The sequence below is a fragment of the Eucyclogobius newberryi genome, unplaced genomic scaffold (assembly GCF_026437365.1).
Source record: "Eucyclogobius newberryi isolate DKJ021-1_F unplaced genomic scaffold, fEucNew1.0.hap1 SCAF_164, whole genome shotgun sequence".
In the NCBI taxonomy this organism is placed as follows: domain Eukaryota; kingdom Metazoa; phylum Chordata; class Actinopteri; order Gobiiformes; family Gobiidae; genus Eucyclogobius; species Eucyclogobius newberryi.
In genome coordinates, this window is record NW_027315795.1 from 112,391 (window position 1) to 134,064 (window position 21,674).

Here is a 21,674-nt window from a genome sequence, read left to right on the forward strand (position 1 = left end):
AGGAATAAAGTCTAAAGAATAAAGTCTAAGGAATAAAGTCTAAAGAATAAAGTCTAAGGAATAAAGTCTAAAGAATAAAGTCTAAAGAATAAAGTCTAAGGAAAAAAGTCTAAGGAAAAAAGTCTAAAGAATAAAGTCTAAGGAATAAAGTCTAAAGAATAAAGTCTAAAGAATAAAGTCTAAAGAATAAAGTCTAAAGAATAAAGTCTAAGGAATAAAGTCTAAGGAATAAAGTCTAAAGAATAAAGTCTAAGGAATAAAGTCTAAAGAATAAAGTCTAAAGAATAAAGTCTAAGGAATAAAGTCTAAAGAATAAAGTCTAAAGAATAAAGTCTAAAGAATAAAGTCTAAGGAATAAAGTCTAAGGAATAAAGTCTAAAGAATAAAGTCTAAAGAATAAAGTCTAAGGAATAAAGTCTAAAGAATAAAGTCTAAAGAATAAAGTCTAAAGAATAAAGTCTAAAGAATAAAGTCTAAAGAATAAAGTTTAAAGAATAAAGTCTAAAGAATAAAGTCTAAAGAATAAAGTCTAAGGAATAAAGTCTAAAGAATAAAGTCTAAAGAATAAAGTCTAAGGAATAAAGTCTAAAGAATAAAGTCTAAGGAATAAAGTCTAAGGAATAAAGTCTAAAGAATAAAGTCTAAAGAATAAAGTCTAAGGAATAAAGTCTAAAGAATAAAGTCTAAAGAATAAAGTCTAAAGAATAAAGTCTAAAGAATAAAGTCTAAGGAATAAAGTCTAAGGAATAAAGTCTAAAGAATAAAGTCTAAGGAATAAAGTCTAAAGAATAAAGTCTAAAGAATAAAGTCTAAAGAATAAAGTCTAAGGAATAAAGTCTAAAGAATAAAGTCTAAGGAATAAAGTCTAAAGAATAAAGTCTAAGGAATAAAGTCTAAAGAATAAAGTCTAAGGAATAAAGTCTAAAGAATAAAGTCTAAAGAATAAAGTCTAAAGAATAAAGTCTAAAGAATAAAGTCTAAAGAATAAAGTCTAAGGAATAAAGTCTAAAGAATAAAGTCTAAAGAATAAAGTCTAAGGAATAAAGTCTAAAGAATAAAGTCTAAAGAATAAAGTCTAAAGAATAAAGTCTAAAGAATAAAGTCTAAAGAATAAAGTCTAAAGAATAAAGTCTAAAGAATAAAGTCTAAGGAATAAAGTCTAAAGAATAAAGTCTAAAGAATAAAGTCTAAGGAATAAAGTCTGAGGGATGAAGTCTGGCGGTGATGTAACACTTGGACACCAACCGCCATAAAACAACAACAACACTCCTCAATTTGGATCATTTACCCAGGATGCATCTGTGGATCCTTGGCCACCTCGGAGCGCTTAGAATGACCCACAATTAATTGCAACTTACCTTTTTTGTGAACTTAATCGAAGTGGTAAAAGATGTTTTCATGAAATACAAAAAAACGCTGCACAATCAAATAACTAAACAGTGAAATAGAGAACATTATTATGAGCTCGATTATATTTCAAATCAGGACAAATGTTTATCCCTGTGTTCAGAGGCTCTGAACATCCATGAGTTAAGGGATCATTTTTATCAGACTTTATTTGATACATTTGTAATGATTGAGACACAGAAGACAGTTCTTGCTTCTTTCCATTTGTAAAAGCAATTTTTGTTTTTAAAATTATCACGTTTGATTTGGTCACGTGACACGGTGCAGTCGCTTGGAGCCTGTTCCTATTGTGCTCACAGGAGGCATTAGCAGGACACATGTCTCTGCTTCAGCATTAGCAGGACACATGTCTCTGCTTCAGCATTAGCAGGACACTTCTCTCTGCTTCAGCATTAGTAGGACACTTGTCTCTGCTTCAGCATTAGCAGGACACATGTCTCTATTTCAGCATTAGTAGGACACTTGTCTCTGCTTCAGCATTAGCAGGACACATGTCTCTGCTTCAGCATTAGCAGGACACTTGTCTCTGCTTCAACATTAGCAGGACATTTGTCTCTGCTTCAGCATTAGCAGGACACTTGTCTCTGCTTCAGCATTAGCAGGACACTTCTCTCTGCTTCAGCATTAGCAGGACACATGTCTCTGCTTCAGCATTAGCAGGACATTTGTCTCTGCTTCAGCATTCGCAGAACACTTGTTTCTGCTTCAGCATTAGCAGGACACTTGTCTCTGCTTCAGCATTAGCAGGACACTTGTCTCTGCTTCAGCATTAGCAGGACACATGTCTCTGCTTCAGCATTAGCAGGACACTTGTCTCTGCTTCAGCATTAGCAGGACACTTGTCTCTGCTTCAGCATTAGCAGGACACTTGTCTCTGCTTCAGCATTAGCAGGACACTTGTCTCTGCTTCAGCATTAGCAGGACACTTGTCTCTGCTTCAGCATTAGCAGGACACTTGTCTCTGCTTCAGCATTAGCAGGACACTTGTCTCTGCTTAAGCATTAGCAGGACACTTGTCTCTGCTTCAGCATTAGCAGGACACTTGTCTCTGCTTCAGCATTAGCAGGACACTTGTCTCTGCTTCAGCATTAGCAGGACACTTGTCTCTGCTTCAGCATTAGCAGGACACTTGTCTCTGCTCCAGCATTAGCAGGACACATGTCTCTGCTTCAGCATTAGCAGGACACTTGTCTCTGCTCCAGCATTAGCAGGACACTTGTCTCTAATTCAGCATTAGCAGGACACTTGTCTCTGCTTCAGCATTAGCAGGACACTTGTCTCTGCTTCAGCATTAGCAGGACACTTGTCTCTGCTTCAGCATTAGCAGGACACTTGTCTCTGCTTCAGCATTAGCAGGACACTTGTCTCTGCTTCAGCATTAGCAGGACACTTGTCTCTGCTTCAGCATTAGCAGGACACTTGTCTCTGCTTCAGCATTAGCAGGACACTTGTCTCTGCTTCAGCATTAGCAGGACACTTGTCTCTGCTTCAGCATTAGCAGGACACTTGTCTCTGCTTCAGCATTAGCAGGACACATGTCTCTGCTTCAGCATTAGCAGGACACTTGTCTCTGCTCCAGCATTAGCAGGACACTTGTCTCTAATTCAGCATTAGCAGGACACTTGTCTCTGCTTCAGCATTAACAGGACACATGTCTCTGCTTCAGCATTAGCAGGACACTTGTCTCTGCTTAAGCATTAGCAGGACACTTGTCTCTGCTTCAGCATTAGCAGGACACATGGCTCTGCTTCAACATTAGCAGGACACATGTCTCTGCCTCAGCATTAGCAGGACACTTGTCTCTGCTTCAGCATTAGCAGGACACTTGTCTCTGCTTCAGCATTAGCAGGACACATGGCTCTGCTTCAGCATTAGCAGGACACATGTCTCTGCTTCAGCATTAGCAGGACACTTGTCTCTGCTTCAGCATTAGCAGGACACTTGTCTCTGCTTCAGCATTAGCAGGACACTTGTCTCTGCTTCAGCATTAGCAGGACACTTGTCTCTGCTTCAGCATTAGCAGGACACTTGTCTCTGCTTCAGCATTAGCAGGACACTTGTCTCTGCTTCAGCATTAGCAGGACACTTGTCTCTGCTTCAGCATTAGCAGGACACTTGTCTCTGCTTCAGCATTAGCAGGACACTTGTCTCTGCTTAAGCATTAGCAGGACACTTGTCTCTGCTTCAGCATTAGCAGGACACTTGTCTCTGCTTCAGCATTAGCAGGACACTTGTCTCTGCTTCAGCATTAGCAGGACACTTGTCTCTGCTCCAGCATTAGCAGGACACATGTCTCTGCTTCAGCATTAGCAGGACACTTGTCTCTGCTCCAGCATTAGCAGGACACATGTCTCTGCTTCAGCATTAGCAGGACACTTGTCTCTAATTCAGCATTAGCAGGACACTTGTCTCTGCTTCAGCATTAACAGGACACATGTCTCTGCTTCAGCATTAGCAGGACACTTGTCTCTGCTTCAGCATTAGCAGGACACATGTCTCTGCTTCAGCATTAGTAGGACACATGTCTCTGCTTCAGCATTAGCAGGACACATGTCTCTGCTTCAGCATTAGCAGGACACATGGCTCTGCTTCAACATTAGCAGGACACATGTCTCTGCCTCAGCATTAGCAGGATACTTGTCTCTGCTTCAGCATTAGCAGGACACTTGTCTCTGCTTCAGCATTAGCAGGACACATGGCTCTGCTTCAGCATTAGCAGGACACATGTCTCTGCTTCAGCATTAGCAGGACACTTGTCTCTGCTTCAGCATTAGCAGGACACTTGTCTCTGCTTCAGCATTAGCAGGACACTTGTCTCTGCTTCAGCATTAGCAGGACACATGTCTCTGCTTCAGCATTAGCAGGACACATGTCTCTGCTTCAGCATTAGCAGGACACATGTCTCTGCTTCAACATTAGCAGGACACATGTCTCTAATTCAGCATTAGCAGGACACATGTCTCTGCTTCAGCATTAGCAGGACACATGTCTCTGCTTCAGCATTAGCAGGACACTTGTCTCTGCTTCAGCATTAGCAGGACACATGTCTCTGCTTCAGCATTAGCAGGACACTTGTCTCTGCTTCAGCATTAGCAGGGCACTTGTCTCTGCTTCAGCATTAGCAGGACACATGGCTCTGCTTCAACATTAGCAGGACACATGTCTCTGCTTCAGCATTAGCAGGACACTTGTCTCTGCTTCAGCATTAGCAGGACACTTGTCTCTAATTCAGCATTAGCAGGACACATGTCTCTGCTTCAGCATTAGCAGGACACTTGTCTCTGCTTCAGCATTAGCAGGACACTTGTCTCTGCTTCAGCATTAGCAGGACACATGTCTCTGCTTCAGCATTAGCAGGACACATGTCTCTGCTTCAGCATTAGCAGGACACTTGTCTCTGCTTCAGCATTAGCAGGACACATGTCTCTGCTTCAGCATTAGCAGGACACATGTCTCTGCTTCAGCATTAGTAGGACACATGTCTCTGCTTCAGCATTAGCAGGACACTTGTCTCTGCTTCAGCATTAGCAGGACACATGGCTCTGCTTGTACATTAGCAGGACACATGTCTCTGCTTCAGCATTAGTAGGACACTTGTCTCTAATTCAGCATTAGCAGGACACTTGTCTCTGCTTCAGCATTAGCAGGACACTTGTCTCTGCTTCAGCATTAGCAGGACACTTGTCTCTAATTCAGCATTAGCAGGACACTTGTCTCTGCTTCAGCATTAGCAGGACACTTGTCTCTGCTCCAGCATTAGCAGGACACTTGTCTCTGCTTCAGCATTAGCAGGACACTTGTCTCTGCTCCAGCATTAGCAGGACACTTGTCTCTGCTTCAGCATTAGCAGGACACATGGCTCTGCTTCAACATTAGCAGGACACATGTCTCTGCCTCAGCATTAGCAGGATACTTGTCTCTGCTTCAGCATTAGCAGGACACTTGTCTCTGCTTCAGCATTAGCAGGACACATGGCTCTGCTTCAGCATTAGCAGGACACATGTCTCTGCTTCAGCATTAGCAGGACACTTGTCTCTGCTTCAGCATTAGCAGGACACTTGTCTCTGCTTCAGCATTAGCAGGACACTTGTCTCTGCTTCAGCATTAGCAGGACACATGTCTCTGCTTCAGCATTAGCAGGACACATGTCTCTGCTTCAGCATTAGCAGGACACATGTCTCTGCTTCAACATTAGCAGGACACATGTCTCTAATTCAGCATTAGCAGGACACATGTCTCTGCTTCAGCATTAGCAGGACACATGTCTCTGCTTCAGCATTAGCAGGACACTTGTCTCTGCTTCAGCATTAGCAGGACACATGTCTCTGCTTCAGCATTAGCAGGACACTTGTCTCTGCTTCAGCATTAGCAGGGCACTTGTCTCTGCTTCAGCATTAGCAGGACACATGGCTCTGCTTCAACATTAGCAGGACACATGTCTCTGCTTCAGCATTAGCAGGACACTTGTCTCTGCTTCAGCATTAGCAGGACACTTGTCTCTAATTCAGCATTAGCAGGACACATGTCTCTGCTTCAGCATTAGCAGGACACTTGTCTCTGCTTCAGCATTAGCAGGACACTTGTCTCTGCTTCAGCATTAGCAGGACACATGTCTCTGCTTCAGCATTAGCAGGACACATGTCTCTGCTTCAGCATTAGCAGGACACTTGTCTCTGCTTCAGCATTAGCAGGACACATGTCTCTGCTTCAGCATTAGCAGGACACATGTCTCTGCTTCAGCATTAGTAGGACACATGTCTCTGCTTCAGCATTAGCAGGACACTTGTCTCTGCTTCAGCATTAGCAGGACACATGGCTCTGCTTGTACATTAGCAGGACACATGTCTCTGCTTCAGCATTAGTAGGACACTTGTCTCTAATTCAGCATTAGCAGGACACTTGTCTCTGCTTCAGCATTAGCAGGACACTTGTCTCTGCTTCAGCATTAGCAGGACACTTGTCTCTAATTCAGCATTAGCAGGACACTTGTCTCTGCTTCAGCATTAGCAGGACACTTGTCTCTGCTCCAGCATTAGCAGGACACTTGTCTCTGCTTCAGCATTAGCAGGACACTTGTCTCTGCTCCAGCATTAGCAGGACACTTGTCTCTGCTTCAGCATTAGCAGGACACTTGTCTCTGCTTCAGCATTAGCAGGACACATGTCTCTGCTTCAGCATTAGCAGGACACATGTCTCTGCTTCAGCATTAGCAGGACACTTGTCTCTGCTTCAGCATTAGCAGGACACTTGTCTCTGCTTCAGCATTAGCAGGACACTTGTCTCTGCTTCAGCATTAGCAGGACACATGTCTCTGCTTCAGCATTAGCAGGACACATGTCTCTGCTTCAGCATTAGCAGGACACTTGTCTCTGCTTCAGCATTAGCAGGACACATGGCTCTGCTTCAACATTAGCAGGACACATGTCTCTGCTTCAGCATTAGCAGGACCCTTGTCTCTGCTTCAGCATTAGCAGGACACATGTCTCTGCTTCAGCATTAGCAGGACACTTGTCTCTGCTTCAGCATTAGCAGGACACATGTCTCTGCTTCAGCATTAGCAGGACACATGGCTCTGCTTCAACATTAGCAGGACACATGTCTCTGCTTCAGCATTAGCAGGACACATGTCTCTGCTTCAGCATTAGCAGGACACTTGTCTCTGCTTCAGCATTAGCAGGACACTTGTCTCTGCTTCAGCATTAGCAGGACACTTGTCTCTGCTTCAGCATTAGCAGGACACTTGTATCTGCTTCAGCATTAGCAGGACACTTGTCTCTGCTTCACCATTAGCAGGACACTTGTCTCTGCTTCAGCATTAGCAGGACACTTGTCTCTGCTTCAGCATTAGCAGGACACATGTCTCTGCTTCAGCATTAGCAGGACACTTGTCTCTGCTTCAGCATTAGCAGGACACATGTCTCTGCTTCAGCATTAGCAGGACACATGTCTCTGCTTCAGCATTAGCAGGACACTTGTCTCTGCTTCAGCATTAGCAGGACACTTGTCTCTGCTTCAGCATTAGCAGGACACTTGTCTCTGCTTCAGCATTAGCAGGACACTTGTCTCTGCTTCAGCATTAGCAGGACACTTGTCTCTGCTTCAGCATTAGCAGGACACTTGTCTCTAATTCAGCATTAGCAGGACACTTGTCTCTGCTTCAGCATTAACAGGACACATGTCTCTGCTTCAGCATTAGCAGGACACATGTCTCTATTTCAGCATTAGTAGGACACATGTCTCTGCTTCAGCATTAGCAGGACACATGTCTCTGCTTCAGCATTAGCAGGACACATGTCTCTGCTTCAGCATTAGCAGGACACTTGTCTCTGCTTAAGCATTAGCAGGACACTTGTCTCTGCTTCAGCATTAGCAGGACACATGGCTCTGCTTCAACATTAGCAGGACACATGTCTCTGCTTCAGCATTAGCAGGACACTTGTCTCTGCTTCAGCATTAGCAGGACACTTGTCTCTGCTTCAGCATTAGCAGGACACTTGTCTCTGCTTCAGCATTAGCAGGACACATGTCTCTGCTTCAGCATTAGCAGGACACATGTCTCTGCTTCAGCATTAGCAGGACACATGTCTCTGCTTCAACATTAGCAGGACACATGTCTCTGCTTCAGCATTAGCAGGACACTTGTCTCTGCTTCAGCATTAGCAGGACACATGTCTCTGCTTCAGCATTAGCAGGACACATGTCTCTGCTTCAGCATTAGCAGGACACATGTCTCTGCTTCAGCATTAGCAGGACACATGTCTCTGCTTCAGCATTAGCAGGACACATGTCTCTGCTTCAGCATTAGCAGGACACATGGCTCTGCTTCAGCATTAGCAGGACACATGTCTCTGCTTCAGCATTAGCAGGACACTTGTCTCTGCTTCAGCATTAGCAGGACACTTGTCTCTGTTTCAGCATTAGCAGGACACTTGTCTCTGCTTCAGCATTAGCAGGACACATGTCTCTGCTTCAGCATTAGTAGGACACATGTCTCTGCTTCAGCATTAGCAGGACACATGTCTCTGCTTCAGCATTAGCAGGACACTTGTCTCTGTTTCAGCATTAGCAGGACACTTGTCTCTGCTTCAGCATTAGCAGGACACATGTCTCTGCTTCAGCATTAGTAGGACACTTGTCTCTGCTTCAGCATTAGCAGGACACATGGCTCTGCTTCAACATTAGCAGGACACATGTCTCTGCTTCAGCATTAGTAGGACACTTGTCTCTAATTCAGCATTAGCAGGACACTTGTCTCTGCTTCAGCATTAGCAGGACACTTGTCTCTGCTTCAGCATTAGCAGGACACTTGTCTCTAATTCAGCATTAGCAGGACACATGTCTCTGCTTCAGCATTAGCAGGACACTTGTCTCTGCTTCAGCATTAGCAGGACACTTGTCTCTGCTTCAGCATTAGCAGGACACATGTCTCTGCTTCAGCATTAGCAGGACACATGTCTCTGCTTCAGCATTAGTAGGACACTTGTCTCTGCTTCAGCATTAGCAGGACACATGTCTCTGCTTCAGCATTAGCAGGACACATGTCTCTGCTTCAGCATTAGTAGGACACATGTCTCTGCTTCAGCATTAGCAGGACACTTGTCTCTGCTTCAGCATTAGCAGGACACATGGCTCTGCTTGTACATTAGCAGGACACATGTCTCTGCTTCAGCATTAGCAGGACACTTGTCTCTGCTTCAGCATTAGCAGGACACTTGTCTCTGCTTCAGCATTAGCAGGACACTTGTCTCTGCTTCAGCATTAGCAGGACACTTGTCTCTGCTTCAGCATTAGCAGGACACTTGTCTCTAATTCAGCATTCGCAGGATACATGTCTCTGCTTCAGCATTAGCAGGACACTTGTCTCTGCTTCAGCATTAGCAGGACACTTGTCTCTGCTTCAGCATTAGCAGGACACTTGTCTCTGCTTCAGCATTAGCAGGACACATGGCTCTGCTTCAGCATTAGTAGGACACATGTCTCTGCTTCAGCATTAGCAGGACACTTGTCTCTGCTTCAGCATTAGCAGGACACATGTCTCTGCTTCAGCATTAGCAGGACACATGTCTCTGCTTCAGCATTAGCAGGACACATGTCTCTGCTTCAGCATTAGCAGGACACTTGTCTCTGCTTCAACATTAGCAGGACATTTGTCTCTGCTTCAGCATTAGCAGGACACTTGTCTCTGCTTCAGCATTAGCAGGACACTTCTCTCTGCTTCAGCATTAGCAGGACACATGTCTCTGCTTCAGCATTAGCAGGACATTTGTCTCTGCTTCAGCATTCGCAGAACACTTGTTTCTGCTTCAGCATTAGCAGGACACTTGTCTCTGCTTCAGCATTAGCAGGACACATGTCTCTGCTTCAGCATTAGCAGGACACTTGTCTCTGCTTCAGCATTAGCAGGACACATGTCTCTGCTTCAGCATTAGCAGGACACTTGTCTCTGCTTCAGCATTAGCAGGACACTTGTCTCTGCTTCAGCATTAGCAGGACACATGTCTCTGCTTCAGCATTAGCAGGACACTTTTCGTTGCTTCAGCATTAGCAGGACACATGTCTCTGTTTCAGCATTAGCAGGACACTTGTCTCTGGTTCAGGATTAGCAGGACACATGGCTCTGCTTCAGCATTAGTAGGACATATGTCTATGCTTCAGCATTAGCAGGACACATGTCTCTGCTTCAGCATTAGCAGGACACTTGTCTCTGCTTCAGCATTAGCAGGACACATTGCTCTAATTCAGCATTAGCAGGACACGTGGCTCTGCTTCAGCATTAGCAGGACACTTGTCTCTGCTTCAGCATTAGCAGGACACATTTCTCTGCTTCAGCATTAGCAGGACACATGTCTCTGCTTCAGCATTAGAAGGACACATGTCTCTGCTTCAGCATTAGCAGGACACTTGTCTCTGCTTCAGCATTAGCAGGACACATGGCTCTGCTTCAGCATTAGCAGGACACATGTCTCTGCTTTAGCATTAGCAGGACACTTGTCTCTGCTTCAGCATTAGCTGGACACATGTCTCTGCTTTAGCATTAGCAGGACACTTGTCTCTGCTTCAGCATTAGCAGGACACAATGCTCTGCTTCAGCATTAGCAGGACACAATGCTCTGCTTCAGCATTAGCAGGACACATGTCTCTGCTTTAGCATTAGCAGGACACTTGTCTCTGCTTCAGCATTAGCTGGACACATGTCTCTGCTTTAGCATTAGCAGGACACTTGTCTCTGCTTCAGCATTAGCAGGACACAATGCTCTGCTTCAGCATTAGCAGGACACAATGCTCTGCTTCAGCATTAGCAGGACACATGTCTCCGCCTCAGCATTATTAGGACACATGTCTCTGCTTCAGCATTAGCATTTAGCTGTACTCCTTGTCCTTGTCCCTCTTTGTCTCTGATGCCCTCTGATTTCTTTTCTGTCTTTGATAGTGCTGAAATTATTACAAGAATAAATTGGGTATTTCGATTTTAAAAAAGCTTAGTTTATTATTGTATTGCCTCAATGTTTTGTTTGAATTATATTTTAATTAAAACTGCGTGAATCTGTGGCGGTGTGCTACTACTACTACTACTACTACTAATAATAATAATAATAATAATAATAATAATAGATTACCCTATTGCTAAAATATTCTATAGCTGCAGCTCTAGTCTCTTTTCTATCGCTGATGCCCTCTCTTATGCCCCCTGCAGGTCGCTCTGAGCGAGGCGGCGTCACAGAGTGTGTATCTCACTAAAGATTCTCTCATAGCTTTGGTGCACAAGTACTACGTTCAGCTAGAGGGCGCTGTTCAGAGACTACAGCAGGAACCAGGCAGGAGCAGTGATGGTGAGGACCTGACCTCTGACACATCTGACCTCTGTCACCTGACACATCTGACACATCTGACACATCTGACCTCTGACACATCTGACCTCTGTCACCTGACACATCTGACACATCTGACCTCTGACACATCTGACCTCTGACACATCTGACCTCTGACACATCTGACCTCTGTCACCTGACACATCTGACACATCTGACACATCTGACACATCTGACCTCTGACACATCTGACCTCTGTCACCTGACACATCTGACACATCTGACCTCTGACACATCTGACCTCTGACACATCTGACCTCTGACACATCTGACCTCTGACACATCTGACACCTCCGACCTCTGACACATCTGACCTCTGACACATCTGACCTCTGACACATCTGACACATCTGACACCTCTGACCTCTGACACCTCTGACACATCTGACCTCTGAAACCTCTGACACATCTGACACCTCTGACACATCTGACCTCTGACACCTCTGACCTCTGACACATCTGACACATCTGACCTGTGTCAGATCTGACACATCTGACACCTCTGACACATCTGAAACCTCTAACACCTCTGACCTCTGACACCTCTGACCTCTGACACATCTGAAACCTCTAACACCTCTGACCTCTGACACATCTGACACATCCGACACATCTGACACATCTGACACATCTGACCTCTGACACATCTGACCTCTGACACATCTGACACATATGACACATCTGACCTCTGACACATCTGACCTCTGACATATCTGACACATCTGACACCTCTGACACATCTGACCTATGGCACCTCTGACACATCTGACCTCTGACACCTCTGACCTCTGACACCTTTGACACATCTGACACATCTGACCTCTGACACATCTGACCTCTGACACATCTGACACATCTGACACCTCTGACACCTCTGACACATCTGACACATCTGACCTCTGACACATCTGACACCTCTGACACATCTGACCTATGGCACCTCTGACACATCTGACCTCTGACACCTCTGACACCTTTGACACATCTGACACATCTGACCTCTGACACCTCTGACCTCTGACACATCTGACACATCTGACCTGTGTCAGATCTGACACATCTGACACCTCTGACACCTCTGACACATCTGACCTCTGACACATCTGAAACCTCTAACACCTCTGACCTCTGACACATCTGACCTCTGACACATCTGACCTCTGACACATCTGAAACCTCTAACACCTCTGACACCTCTGACACATCTGACCTCTGACACCTCTGACACATCTGACACATCTGACCTCTGACACATCTGACACATCTGACACCTCTGACACATCTGACCTCTGACACATCTGACACCTCTGACCTCCGACACATCTGACCTCTGACACATCTGACCTCTAACACATCTGACACATCTGACACATCTGACACATCTGACCTATGGCACCTCTGACACCTCTGACAAATCTGACCTCTGACACATGTGACACATCTGACCTCTGACACATCTGACCTCTGACACATCTGACACATCTGACCTCTGACACATCTGACCTCTGGCACCTCTGACACATCTGACCTCTGACACCTCTGACCTCTGACACATCTGACACATCTGACCTCTGACACATCTGACCTCTGACACATTTGACTTCTGACAAATCTGACCTCTGACACCTCTGACAGCTCTGACACCTTTGACACATCTGACCTCTAACACATCTGACCTCTAACACATCTGACCTCTGACACATCTGACCTCTGACACCTCTGACACCTTTGACACCTCTGACACATCTGACACCTCTGACACATCTGACCTCTGACACATCTGACCTCTGACACCTCTGACACATCTGACCTCTGACACATCTGACCTCTGACACCTCTGACACATCTGACCTCTGACACATCTGACCTCTGACACCTCTAACACATCTGACCTCTAACACATCTGACCTCTGACACATCTGACCTCTGACACATCTGACCTCTGACACATCTGACACATCTGACCTCTGACACCTCTAACACATCTGACCTCTGACACCTCTAACACATCTGACCTCTGACACATCTGACATCTGACACATCTGACCTCTGACACATCTGTCACAACTGACACATCTGACACATCTGACCTCTGACACCTCTGACACTTCTGACCTCTGGCACCTCTGACACATCCGACACATCTGACCTCTGACACCTCTGACCTCTGACACCTCTGACACATCTGACACATCTGACCTCTGACACATCTGACCTCTGACACATCTGACCTCTGACACCTCTGACACATCTGACACCTCTGACACATCTGACACCTCTGACACATCTGACACATCTGACCTCTGACACATCTGACCTCTGGCACCTCTGACACATCTGACACATCTGACACATCTGACCTCTAACACATCTGACACATCTGACACATCTGACACATCTGACCTCTGACACCTCTGACACATCTGACCTCTGGCACCTCTGACACATCTGACACATCTGACCTCTGACACCTCTGACCTTTGACACTTCTGACACATCTGACACATCTGACCTCTGACACATCTGACCTCTGACACATCTGACACCTCTGACACATCTGACCTCTGACACCTCTGACCTCTGACACCTCTGATACATCTGACCTCTGACACCTCTGACAGCTCTGACACATCTGACACATCTGACCTCTGACACATCTGACACATCAGACCTGTAACACATCTGACCTCTGACACATCTGACCTCTGACACATCTGACCTCTGACACCTCTGACAGCTCTGACACCTTTGACACCTCTGACACATCTGACCTCTAACACATCTGACCTCTGACACATCTGACCTCTGACACCTCTGACACCTTTGACACCTCTGACACATCTGACACATCTGACACCTCTGACACATCTGACCTCTGACACATATGACCTCTGACACATCTGACACCTCTGACACATCTGACCTCTGACACATCTGACCTCTGACACATTTGACTTCTGACAAATCTGACCTCTGACACCTCTGACAGCTCTGACACCTTTGACACCTCTGACACATCTGACCTCTAACACATCTGACCTCTAACACATCTGACCTCTGACACATCTGACCTCTGACACCTCTGACACCTTTGACACCTCTGACACATCTGACACCTCTGACACATCTGACCTCTGACACATCTGACCTCTGACACCTCTGACACATCTGACCTCTGACACCTCTGACACATCTGACCTCTGACACATCTGACCTCTGACACATCTGACCTCTGACACATCTGACCTCTGACACCTCTAACACATCTGACCTCTAACACATCTGACCTCTGACACATCTGACCTCTGACACATCTGACCTCTGACACATCTGACCTCTGACACCTCTAACACATCTGACCTCTGACACCTCTAACACATCTGACCTCTGACACATCTGACATCTGACACATCTGACACATCTGACCTCTGACACCTCTGACACATCTGACCTCTGGCACCTCTGACACATCCGACACATCTGACCTCTGACACCTCTGACCTCTGACACATCTGACACATCTGACACATCTGACCTCTGACACATCTGACCTCTGACACATCTGACCTCTGACACCTCTGACACATCTGACACATCTGACCTCTGACACATCTGACCTCTGACACCTCTGACACATCTGACACATCTGACCTCTGACACATCTGACCTCTGACACATCTGACACCTCTGACACATCTGACACATCTGACACCTCTGACCTCTGACACCTCTGACACCTCTGATACCTCTGACACATCTGACACATCTGACACATCTGACCTCTGACACATCTGACCTCTGGCACCTCTGACACATCTGACACATCTGACCTCTGACACCTCTGACCTTTGACACTTCTGACACATCTGACACATCTGACCTCTGACACATCTGACCTCTGACACATCTGACACATCTGAAACCTCTGACACATCTGACACATCTGACACCTCTGACACATCTGACACCTCTGACCTCTGACACCTCTGACACCTCTGATACATCTGACCTCTGACACCTCTGACACCTCTGACAGCTCTGACACATCTGACACATCTGACCTCTGACACATCTGACACATCTGACACATCTGACCTCTGACACATCTGACCTCTGACACATTTGACTTCTGACAAATCTGACCTCTGACACCTCTGACAGCTCTGACACCTTTGACACCTCTGACACATCAGACCTGTAACACATCTGACCTCTAACACATCTGACCTCTGAAACATCTGACCTCTGACACCTCTGACACCTCTGACACATCTGACACATCGGACACCTCTGACACATCTGACCTCTGACACATCTGACCTCTGACAAATCTGACACCTCTGACACATCTGACCTATGGCACCTCTGACATATCTGACCTCTGGCACCTCTGACACATCTTACACATCTGACCTCTGACACCTCTGACCTCTGACACCTCTGACATATCTGACACCTCTGAGACATCTGACACATCTGACACCTCTGACACATCTGACACCTCTGACCTCTGACACCTCTGACACATCTGACCTCTGACACCTCTGACACCTCTGACACATCTGACACATCTGACCTCTGACACATCTGACCTCTGACACCTCTGACACCTTTGACACCTCTGACACATCTGACACATCTGACACCTCTGACACATCTTACCTCTGACACATATGACCTCTGACACATCTGACACCTCTGACACATCTGACCTCTGACACCTCTGAAACATCTGACCTCTGACACATCTGACCTCTGACAAATCTGACCTCTGACACCTCTAACACATCTGACCTCTGACACATCTGACACATCTGACCTCTGACACCTCTAACACATCTGACCTCTGACACCTCTGACACATCTGACCTCTGACACCTCTAAAATATCTGACTTCTGACACATCTGACCTCTGACACATCTGACCTCTGACACCTCTGACTTCTGGCACATCTGACACCTCTAACACATCTGACCTCTGACACATCTGACATATCTGACCTCTGACACCTCTGACACATCTGACCTCTGACACATCTGACCTCTAACACATCTAACCTCTGAGACATCTGACACATCTGACACCTCTGACCTCTGACACCTCTGACACCTCTGACACATCTGACCTCTGGCACCTCTGAAACATCTGACCTCTGACACATCCGACCTCTGACACCTCTGACACATCTGACACATCTGACCTCTGACCTCTGACACATCTGACACATCTGACCTCTGACACCTCTGACACATCCGACACATCCGACACATCTGACACCTCTGAGACATCTGACACCTCTGACACATCTGACCTCTGACACCTCTGACAGTTCTGACACATCTGACCTCTGACACCTCTAACACATCTGACCTCTGACACATCTGACCTCTGACACATCTGACACCTCTGACACATCTGACCTCTGATACATCTGACCTCTGACACATCTGACCTCTGACACCTCTTGACACATCTGACCTCTGACACCTCTGACACCTCTGACACATCTGACCTCTGACACATCTGACCTCTGACACATCTGACCTCTGACACCTCTGACACATCTGACCTCTGACACCTCTGACAGCTCTGACACCTCTGACACATCTGACCTCTGACACATCTGACCTCTGACACATCTGACCTCTGACACCTCTGACACATCTGACCTCTGACACATCTGACACATCTGACCTCTGACACATCTGACCTCTGACACATCTGACACCTCTGACACATCTGACCTCTGACACATCTGACCTCTGACACATCTGACCTCTGACACCACTTGACACATCTGACCTCTGACACCTCTGACAGCTCTGACACCTCTGACACATCTGACCTCTGACACATCTGACCTCTGACACATCTGACCTCTGAAACCTCTGACACATCTGACCTCTGACACCTCTGACACATCTGACCTCTGACACCTCTGACACCTCTGACACATCTGACCTCTGACACATCTGACCTCTGACACATCTGACATCTGACACATCTGACCTCTGACACCTCTGACACATCCAACACATCTGACACATCTGACACATCTGACCTCTGACACATCTGACACCTCTGAGACATCTGACACCTCTGACACATCTGACCTCTGACACATCTGACCTCTGACACCTCTGACACATCTGACACCTCTGACCTCTGACACCTCGGACACATCTGACCTCTGACACCTCTGACAGCTCTGACACATCTGACCTCTGACACATCTGACACATCTGACCTCTGACACCACTGACAGCTCTGACACATCTGACCTTTGACACCTCTGACACATCTGACCTCTGACACCTCTAACACATCTGACCTCTGACACATCTGACAGCTCTGACACATCTGACAGCTCTGACACATCTGACCTCTGACACATCTGACCTCTGACACATCTGACCTATGACACCTCTAACACATCTGACCTCTGACAGCTCTGACACATCTGACCTCTGACACATCTGACTTCTGACACCTCTGACACATCTGACCTCTGACACATCTGACCTCTGACACATCTGATCTCTGACACCTCTAACACATCTAACCTCTGACACATTTTACCTCGGAAACATCTGACCTATGACACCTCTGACACATCTGACATCTGACACATCTGACCTCTGACACATCTGACCTCTGACACATCTGACCTCTGACACCTCTGAAACATCTGACCTCTGACACATCTGACCTCTGACACCTCTGACACATCTGACCTCTGACACATCTGACCTCTGACACATCTGACCTCTGACACCTCTAACACATCTGACCTCTGACACCTCTAACACATCTAACCTCTGACACCTCCGACACATCTGACCTCTGACACCTCTGACACCCCTAACACATCTAACCTCTGACACATCTGACCTCTGACACATCTGACCTCTGACACCTCTGACACATCTGACCTCTGACACCTCTGACACATCTGACCTCTGACACCTCTGACACATCTGACCTCTGACACCTCTGACACATCTGACCTCTGACACATCTAACCTCTGACACCTCTGACAGCTCTGACACCTTTGACACCTCTGACACATCTGACCTCTGACACCTCTAACACATCTGACCTCTGACACATCTGACCTCTGACACATCTGACACATCTGACACCTCTGACACATCTGACCTCTGACACATCTGACACATCTGACCTCTGACACATCTGACACATCTGACACCTCTGACACCTCTGACACATCTGACCTATGGCACCTCTGACACCTCTGACAAATCTGACCTCTGGCACCTCTGACACATCTGACCTCTGACACTTCTGACACATCTGACACATCTGACCTCTGACACATCTGACCTCTGACACATCTGACACATCTGAAATCCTCTGACACCTCTGACACATCTGACCTCTGACACATTTGACCTCTGACACCTCTGACACATCTGACCTCTGACACCTCTGACACATCTGACCTCTGACACCTCTGACACATCTGACCTCTGACACATCTGACCTCTGACACATCTGACCTCTGACACCTCTAACCTCTGACACATCTGACCTCTGACACCTCTGACACATCTGACCTCTGACACCTCTAACACATCTGACCTCTGACACATCTGACATCTGACACATCTGACCTCTGACAAATCTGACACATCTGACACAACTGACCTCTGGCACCTCTGACACATCTGACACATCTGACCTCTGACACCTCTGAACTCTGACACCTCTGACACATCTGACACATCTGACACATCTGACACCTCTGACACCTCTGACCTCTGACACCTCTGACACATCTGACCTCTGACACCTCTGACAGCTCTGACACATCTGACACCTCTGACACCTCTGACACATCTGACACATCTGACCTCTGACACATTTGACCTCTGACACATCTGACCTCTGACACCTCTGACCTCTGACACATATGACACCTCTGACACATCTGACACATCTGACCTCTGACACATTTGACCTCTGACACATCTGACCTCTGACACCTCTGACACCTTTGACACCTCTGACACATCTGACCTCTAACACATCTGACCTCTGACACATCTGACCTCTGACACATCTGACCTCTGACACATCTGACACCTCTGACACCTTTGACACCTCTGACACATCTGATACATCTGACACCTCTGACACATCTGACCTCTGACACATATGACCTCTGACACATCTGACACCTCTGACACATCTGACCTCTGACACATCTGACCTCTGACACCTCTGACACATCTGACCTCTGACACCTCTGAAACATCTGACCTCTGACAAATCTGACCTCTGACACCTCTGACACATCTGACCTCTGACACCTCTAACACATCTGACCTCTGACACATCTGACACATCTGACCTCTGACACATCTAACACATCTGACCTCTGACACCTCTGACACATCTGACCTCTGACACCTCTAAAACATCTGACTTCTGACACATCTGACCTCTGACACATCTGACCTCTGACACCTCTGACTTCTGGCACATCTGACACCTCTAACACATCTGACCTCTGACACATCTGACATATCTGACCTCTGACACATATGACACATCTGACACATCTGATACCTCTGACACCTCTGACACATCTGACCTCTGACACTTCTGACACATCTGACCTCTGACACATCTAACCTCTGACACATCTGACACATCTGACACCTCTAACACATCTAACCTCTGAGACATCTGACACATCTGACACCTCTGACCTCTGACACTTCTGACCTCTGACACATATGACACATCTGACACATCTGACCTCTAACACATCTGACACATCTGAGACCTCTGACACATCTGACCTCTGGCACCTCTGACACATCTGACCTCTGACACATCCGACCTCTGACACATCTGACACCTCTGACACATCTGACCTCTGGCACCTCTGAAACATCTGACCTCTGACACATCCGACCTCTTACACCTCTGACACATCTGACACATCTGACCTCTGACACATCTTACACATCTGACCTCTGACACCTCTGACACATCCGACACATCTGACACATCTGACCTCTGAGACATCTGACACCTCTGACACATCTGACCTCTGACACATCTGACCTCTGACACCTCTGACACATCTGACACCTCTGACACATCTGACCTCTGACACCTCTGACAGTTCTGACACATCTGACCTCTGACACCTCTAACACATCTGACCTCTGACACATCTGACACCTCTGACACATCTGACCTCTGACACATCTGACCTCTGACACATCTGACCTCTGACAACTATAACACATCTGACCTCTGACACATCTGACCTCTGACACATCTGACCTCTGACACCTCTGACACATCTGACCTCTGACACCTCTGACACATCTGACCTCTGACACCTCTGACACCTCTGGCACATCTGACCTCTGACACCTCTGACACATCATACCTCTGACACATCTGACCCCCGACACCTCTGACACATCTGACATCTGACACATCTGACCTCTGACACCTCTGACACATCCAACACATCTGACACATCTGACACATCTGACCTCTGACACCTCTGACACATCCAACACATCTGACACATCTGACACCTCTGAGACATCTGACACCTCTGACACATCTGACCTCTGACACATCTGACCTCTGACACCTCTGACACATCTGACACCTCTGACCTCTGACACCTCAGACACATCTGACCTCTGACACCTCTGACAGCTCTGACACATCTGACCTCTGACACATCTGACACATCTGACCTCTGACACCACTGACAGCTCTGACACATCTGACCTTTGACACCTCTGACACATCTGACCTCTGACACCTCTAACACATCTGACCTCTGACACCTCTGACAGCTCTGACACATCTCACACATCTGACACATCTGACCTCTGACACATCTGACACCTCTGACACATCTGACCTCTGACACATCTGACACATCTGACCTCTGACAAATCTGACACCTCTGACACATCTGACCTTTGACACATCTGACCTCTGACACCTCTTGACACATCTGACCTCTGACACCTCTGACAGCTCTGACACATCTGACCTCTGACACATCTGACCTCTAACACATCTGACCTCTGACAGCTCTGACACATCTGACCTCTGACACATCTGACCTCTGACACCTCTGACACATCTGACCTCTGACACATCTGACCTCTGACACATCTGACCTCTGACACATCTGACCTCTGACACATCTGACATCTGACACATCTGACCTCTGACACCTCTGACACATCCAACACATCTGACACATCCAACACATCTGACACATCTGACACCTCTGAGACATCTGACACCTCTGACACATCTGACACATCTGACACCTCTGACCTCTGACACCTCAGACACATCTGACCTCTGACACCTCTGACAGCTC

The 21,674-nt window shown here is 46.8% G+C and overlaps 1 protein-coding gene across 1 annotated transcript in view; it reads left to right on the forward strand.

Annotated features, from left to right (window-relative positions):
* Positions 1-21,674, forward strand: part of LOC140362369 (uncharacterized) — a gene marked incomplete at its 5' end in the record, with an annotated part of 131,557 nt that overhangs the window by 92,679 nt on the left and 17,204 nt on the right. Inside the window, one exon of the mRNA XM_072448465.1 lies at positions 11,102-11,237. Within this exon, the coding sequence (XP_072304566.1) occupies positions 11,102-11,237 (136 nt within the window). The remainder of the gene's footprint in view (positions 1-11,101; positions 11,238-21,674) is intronic.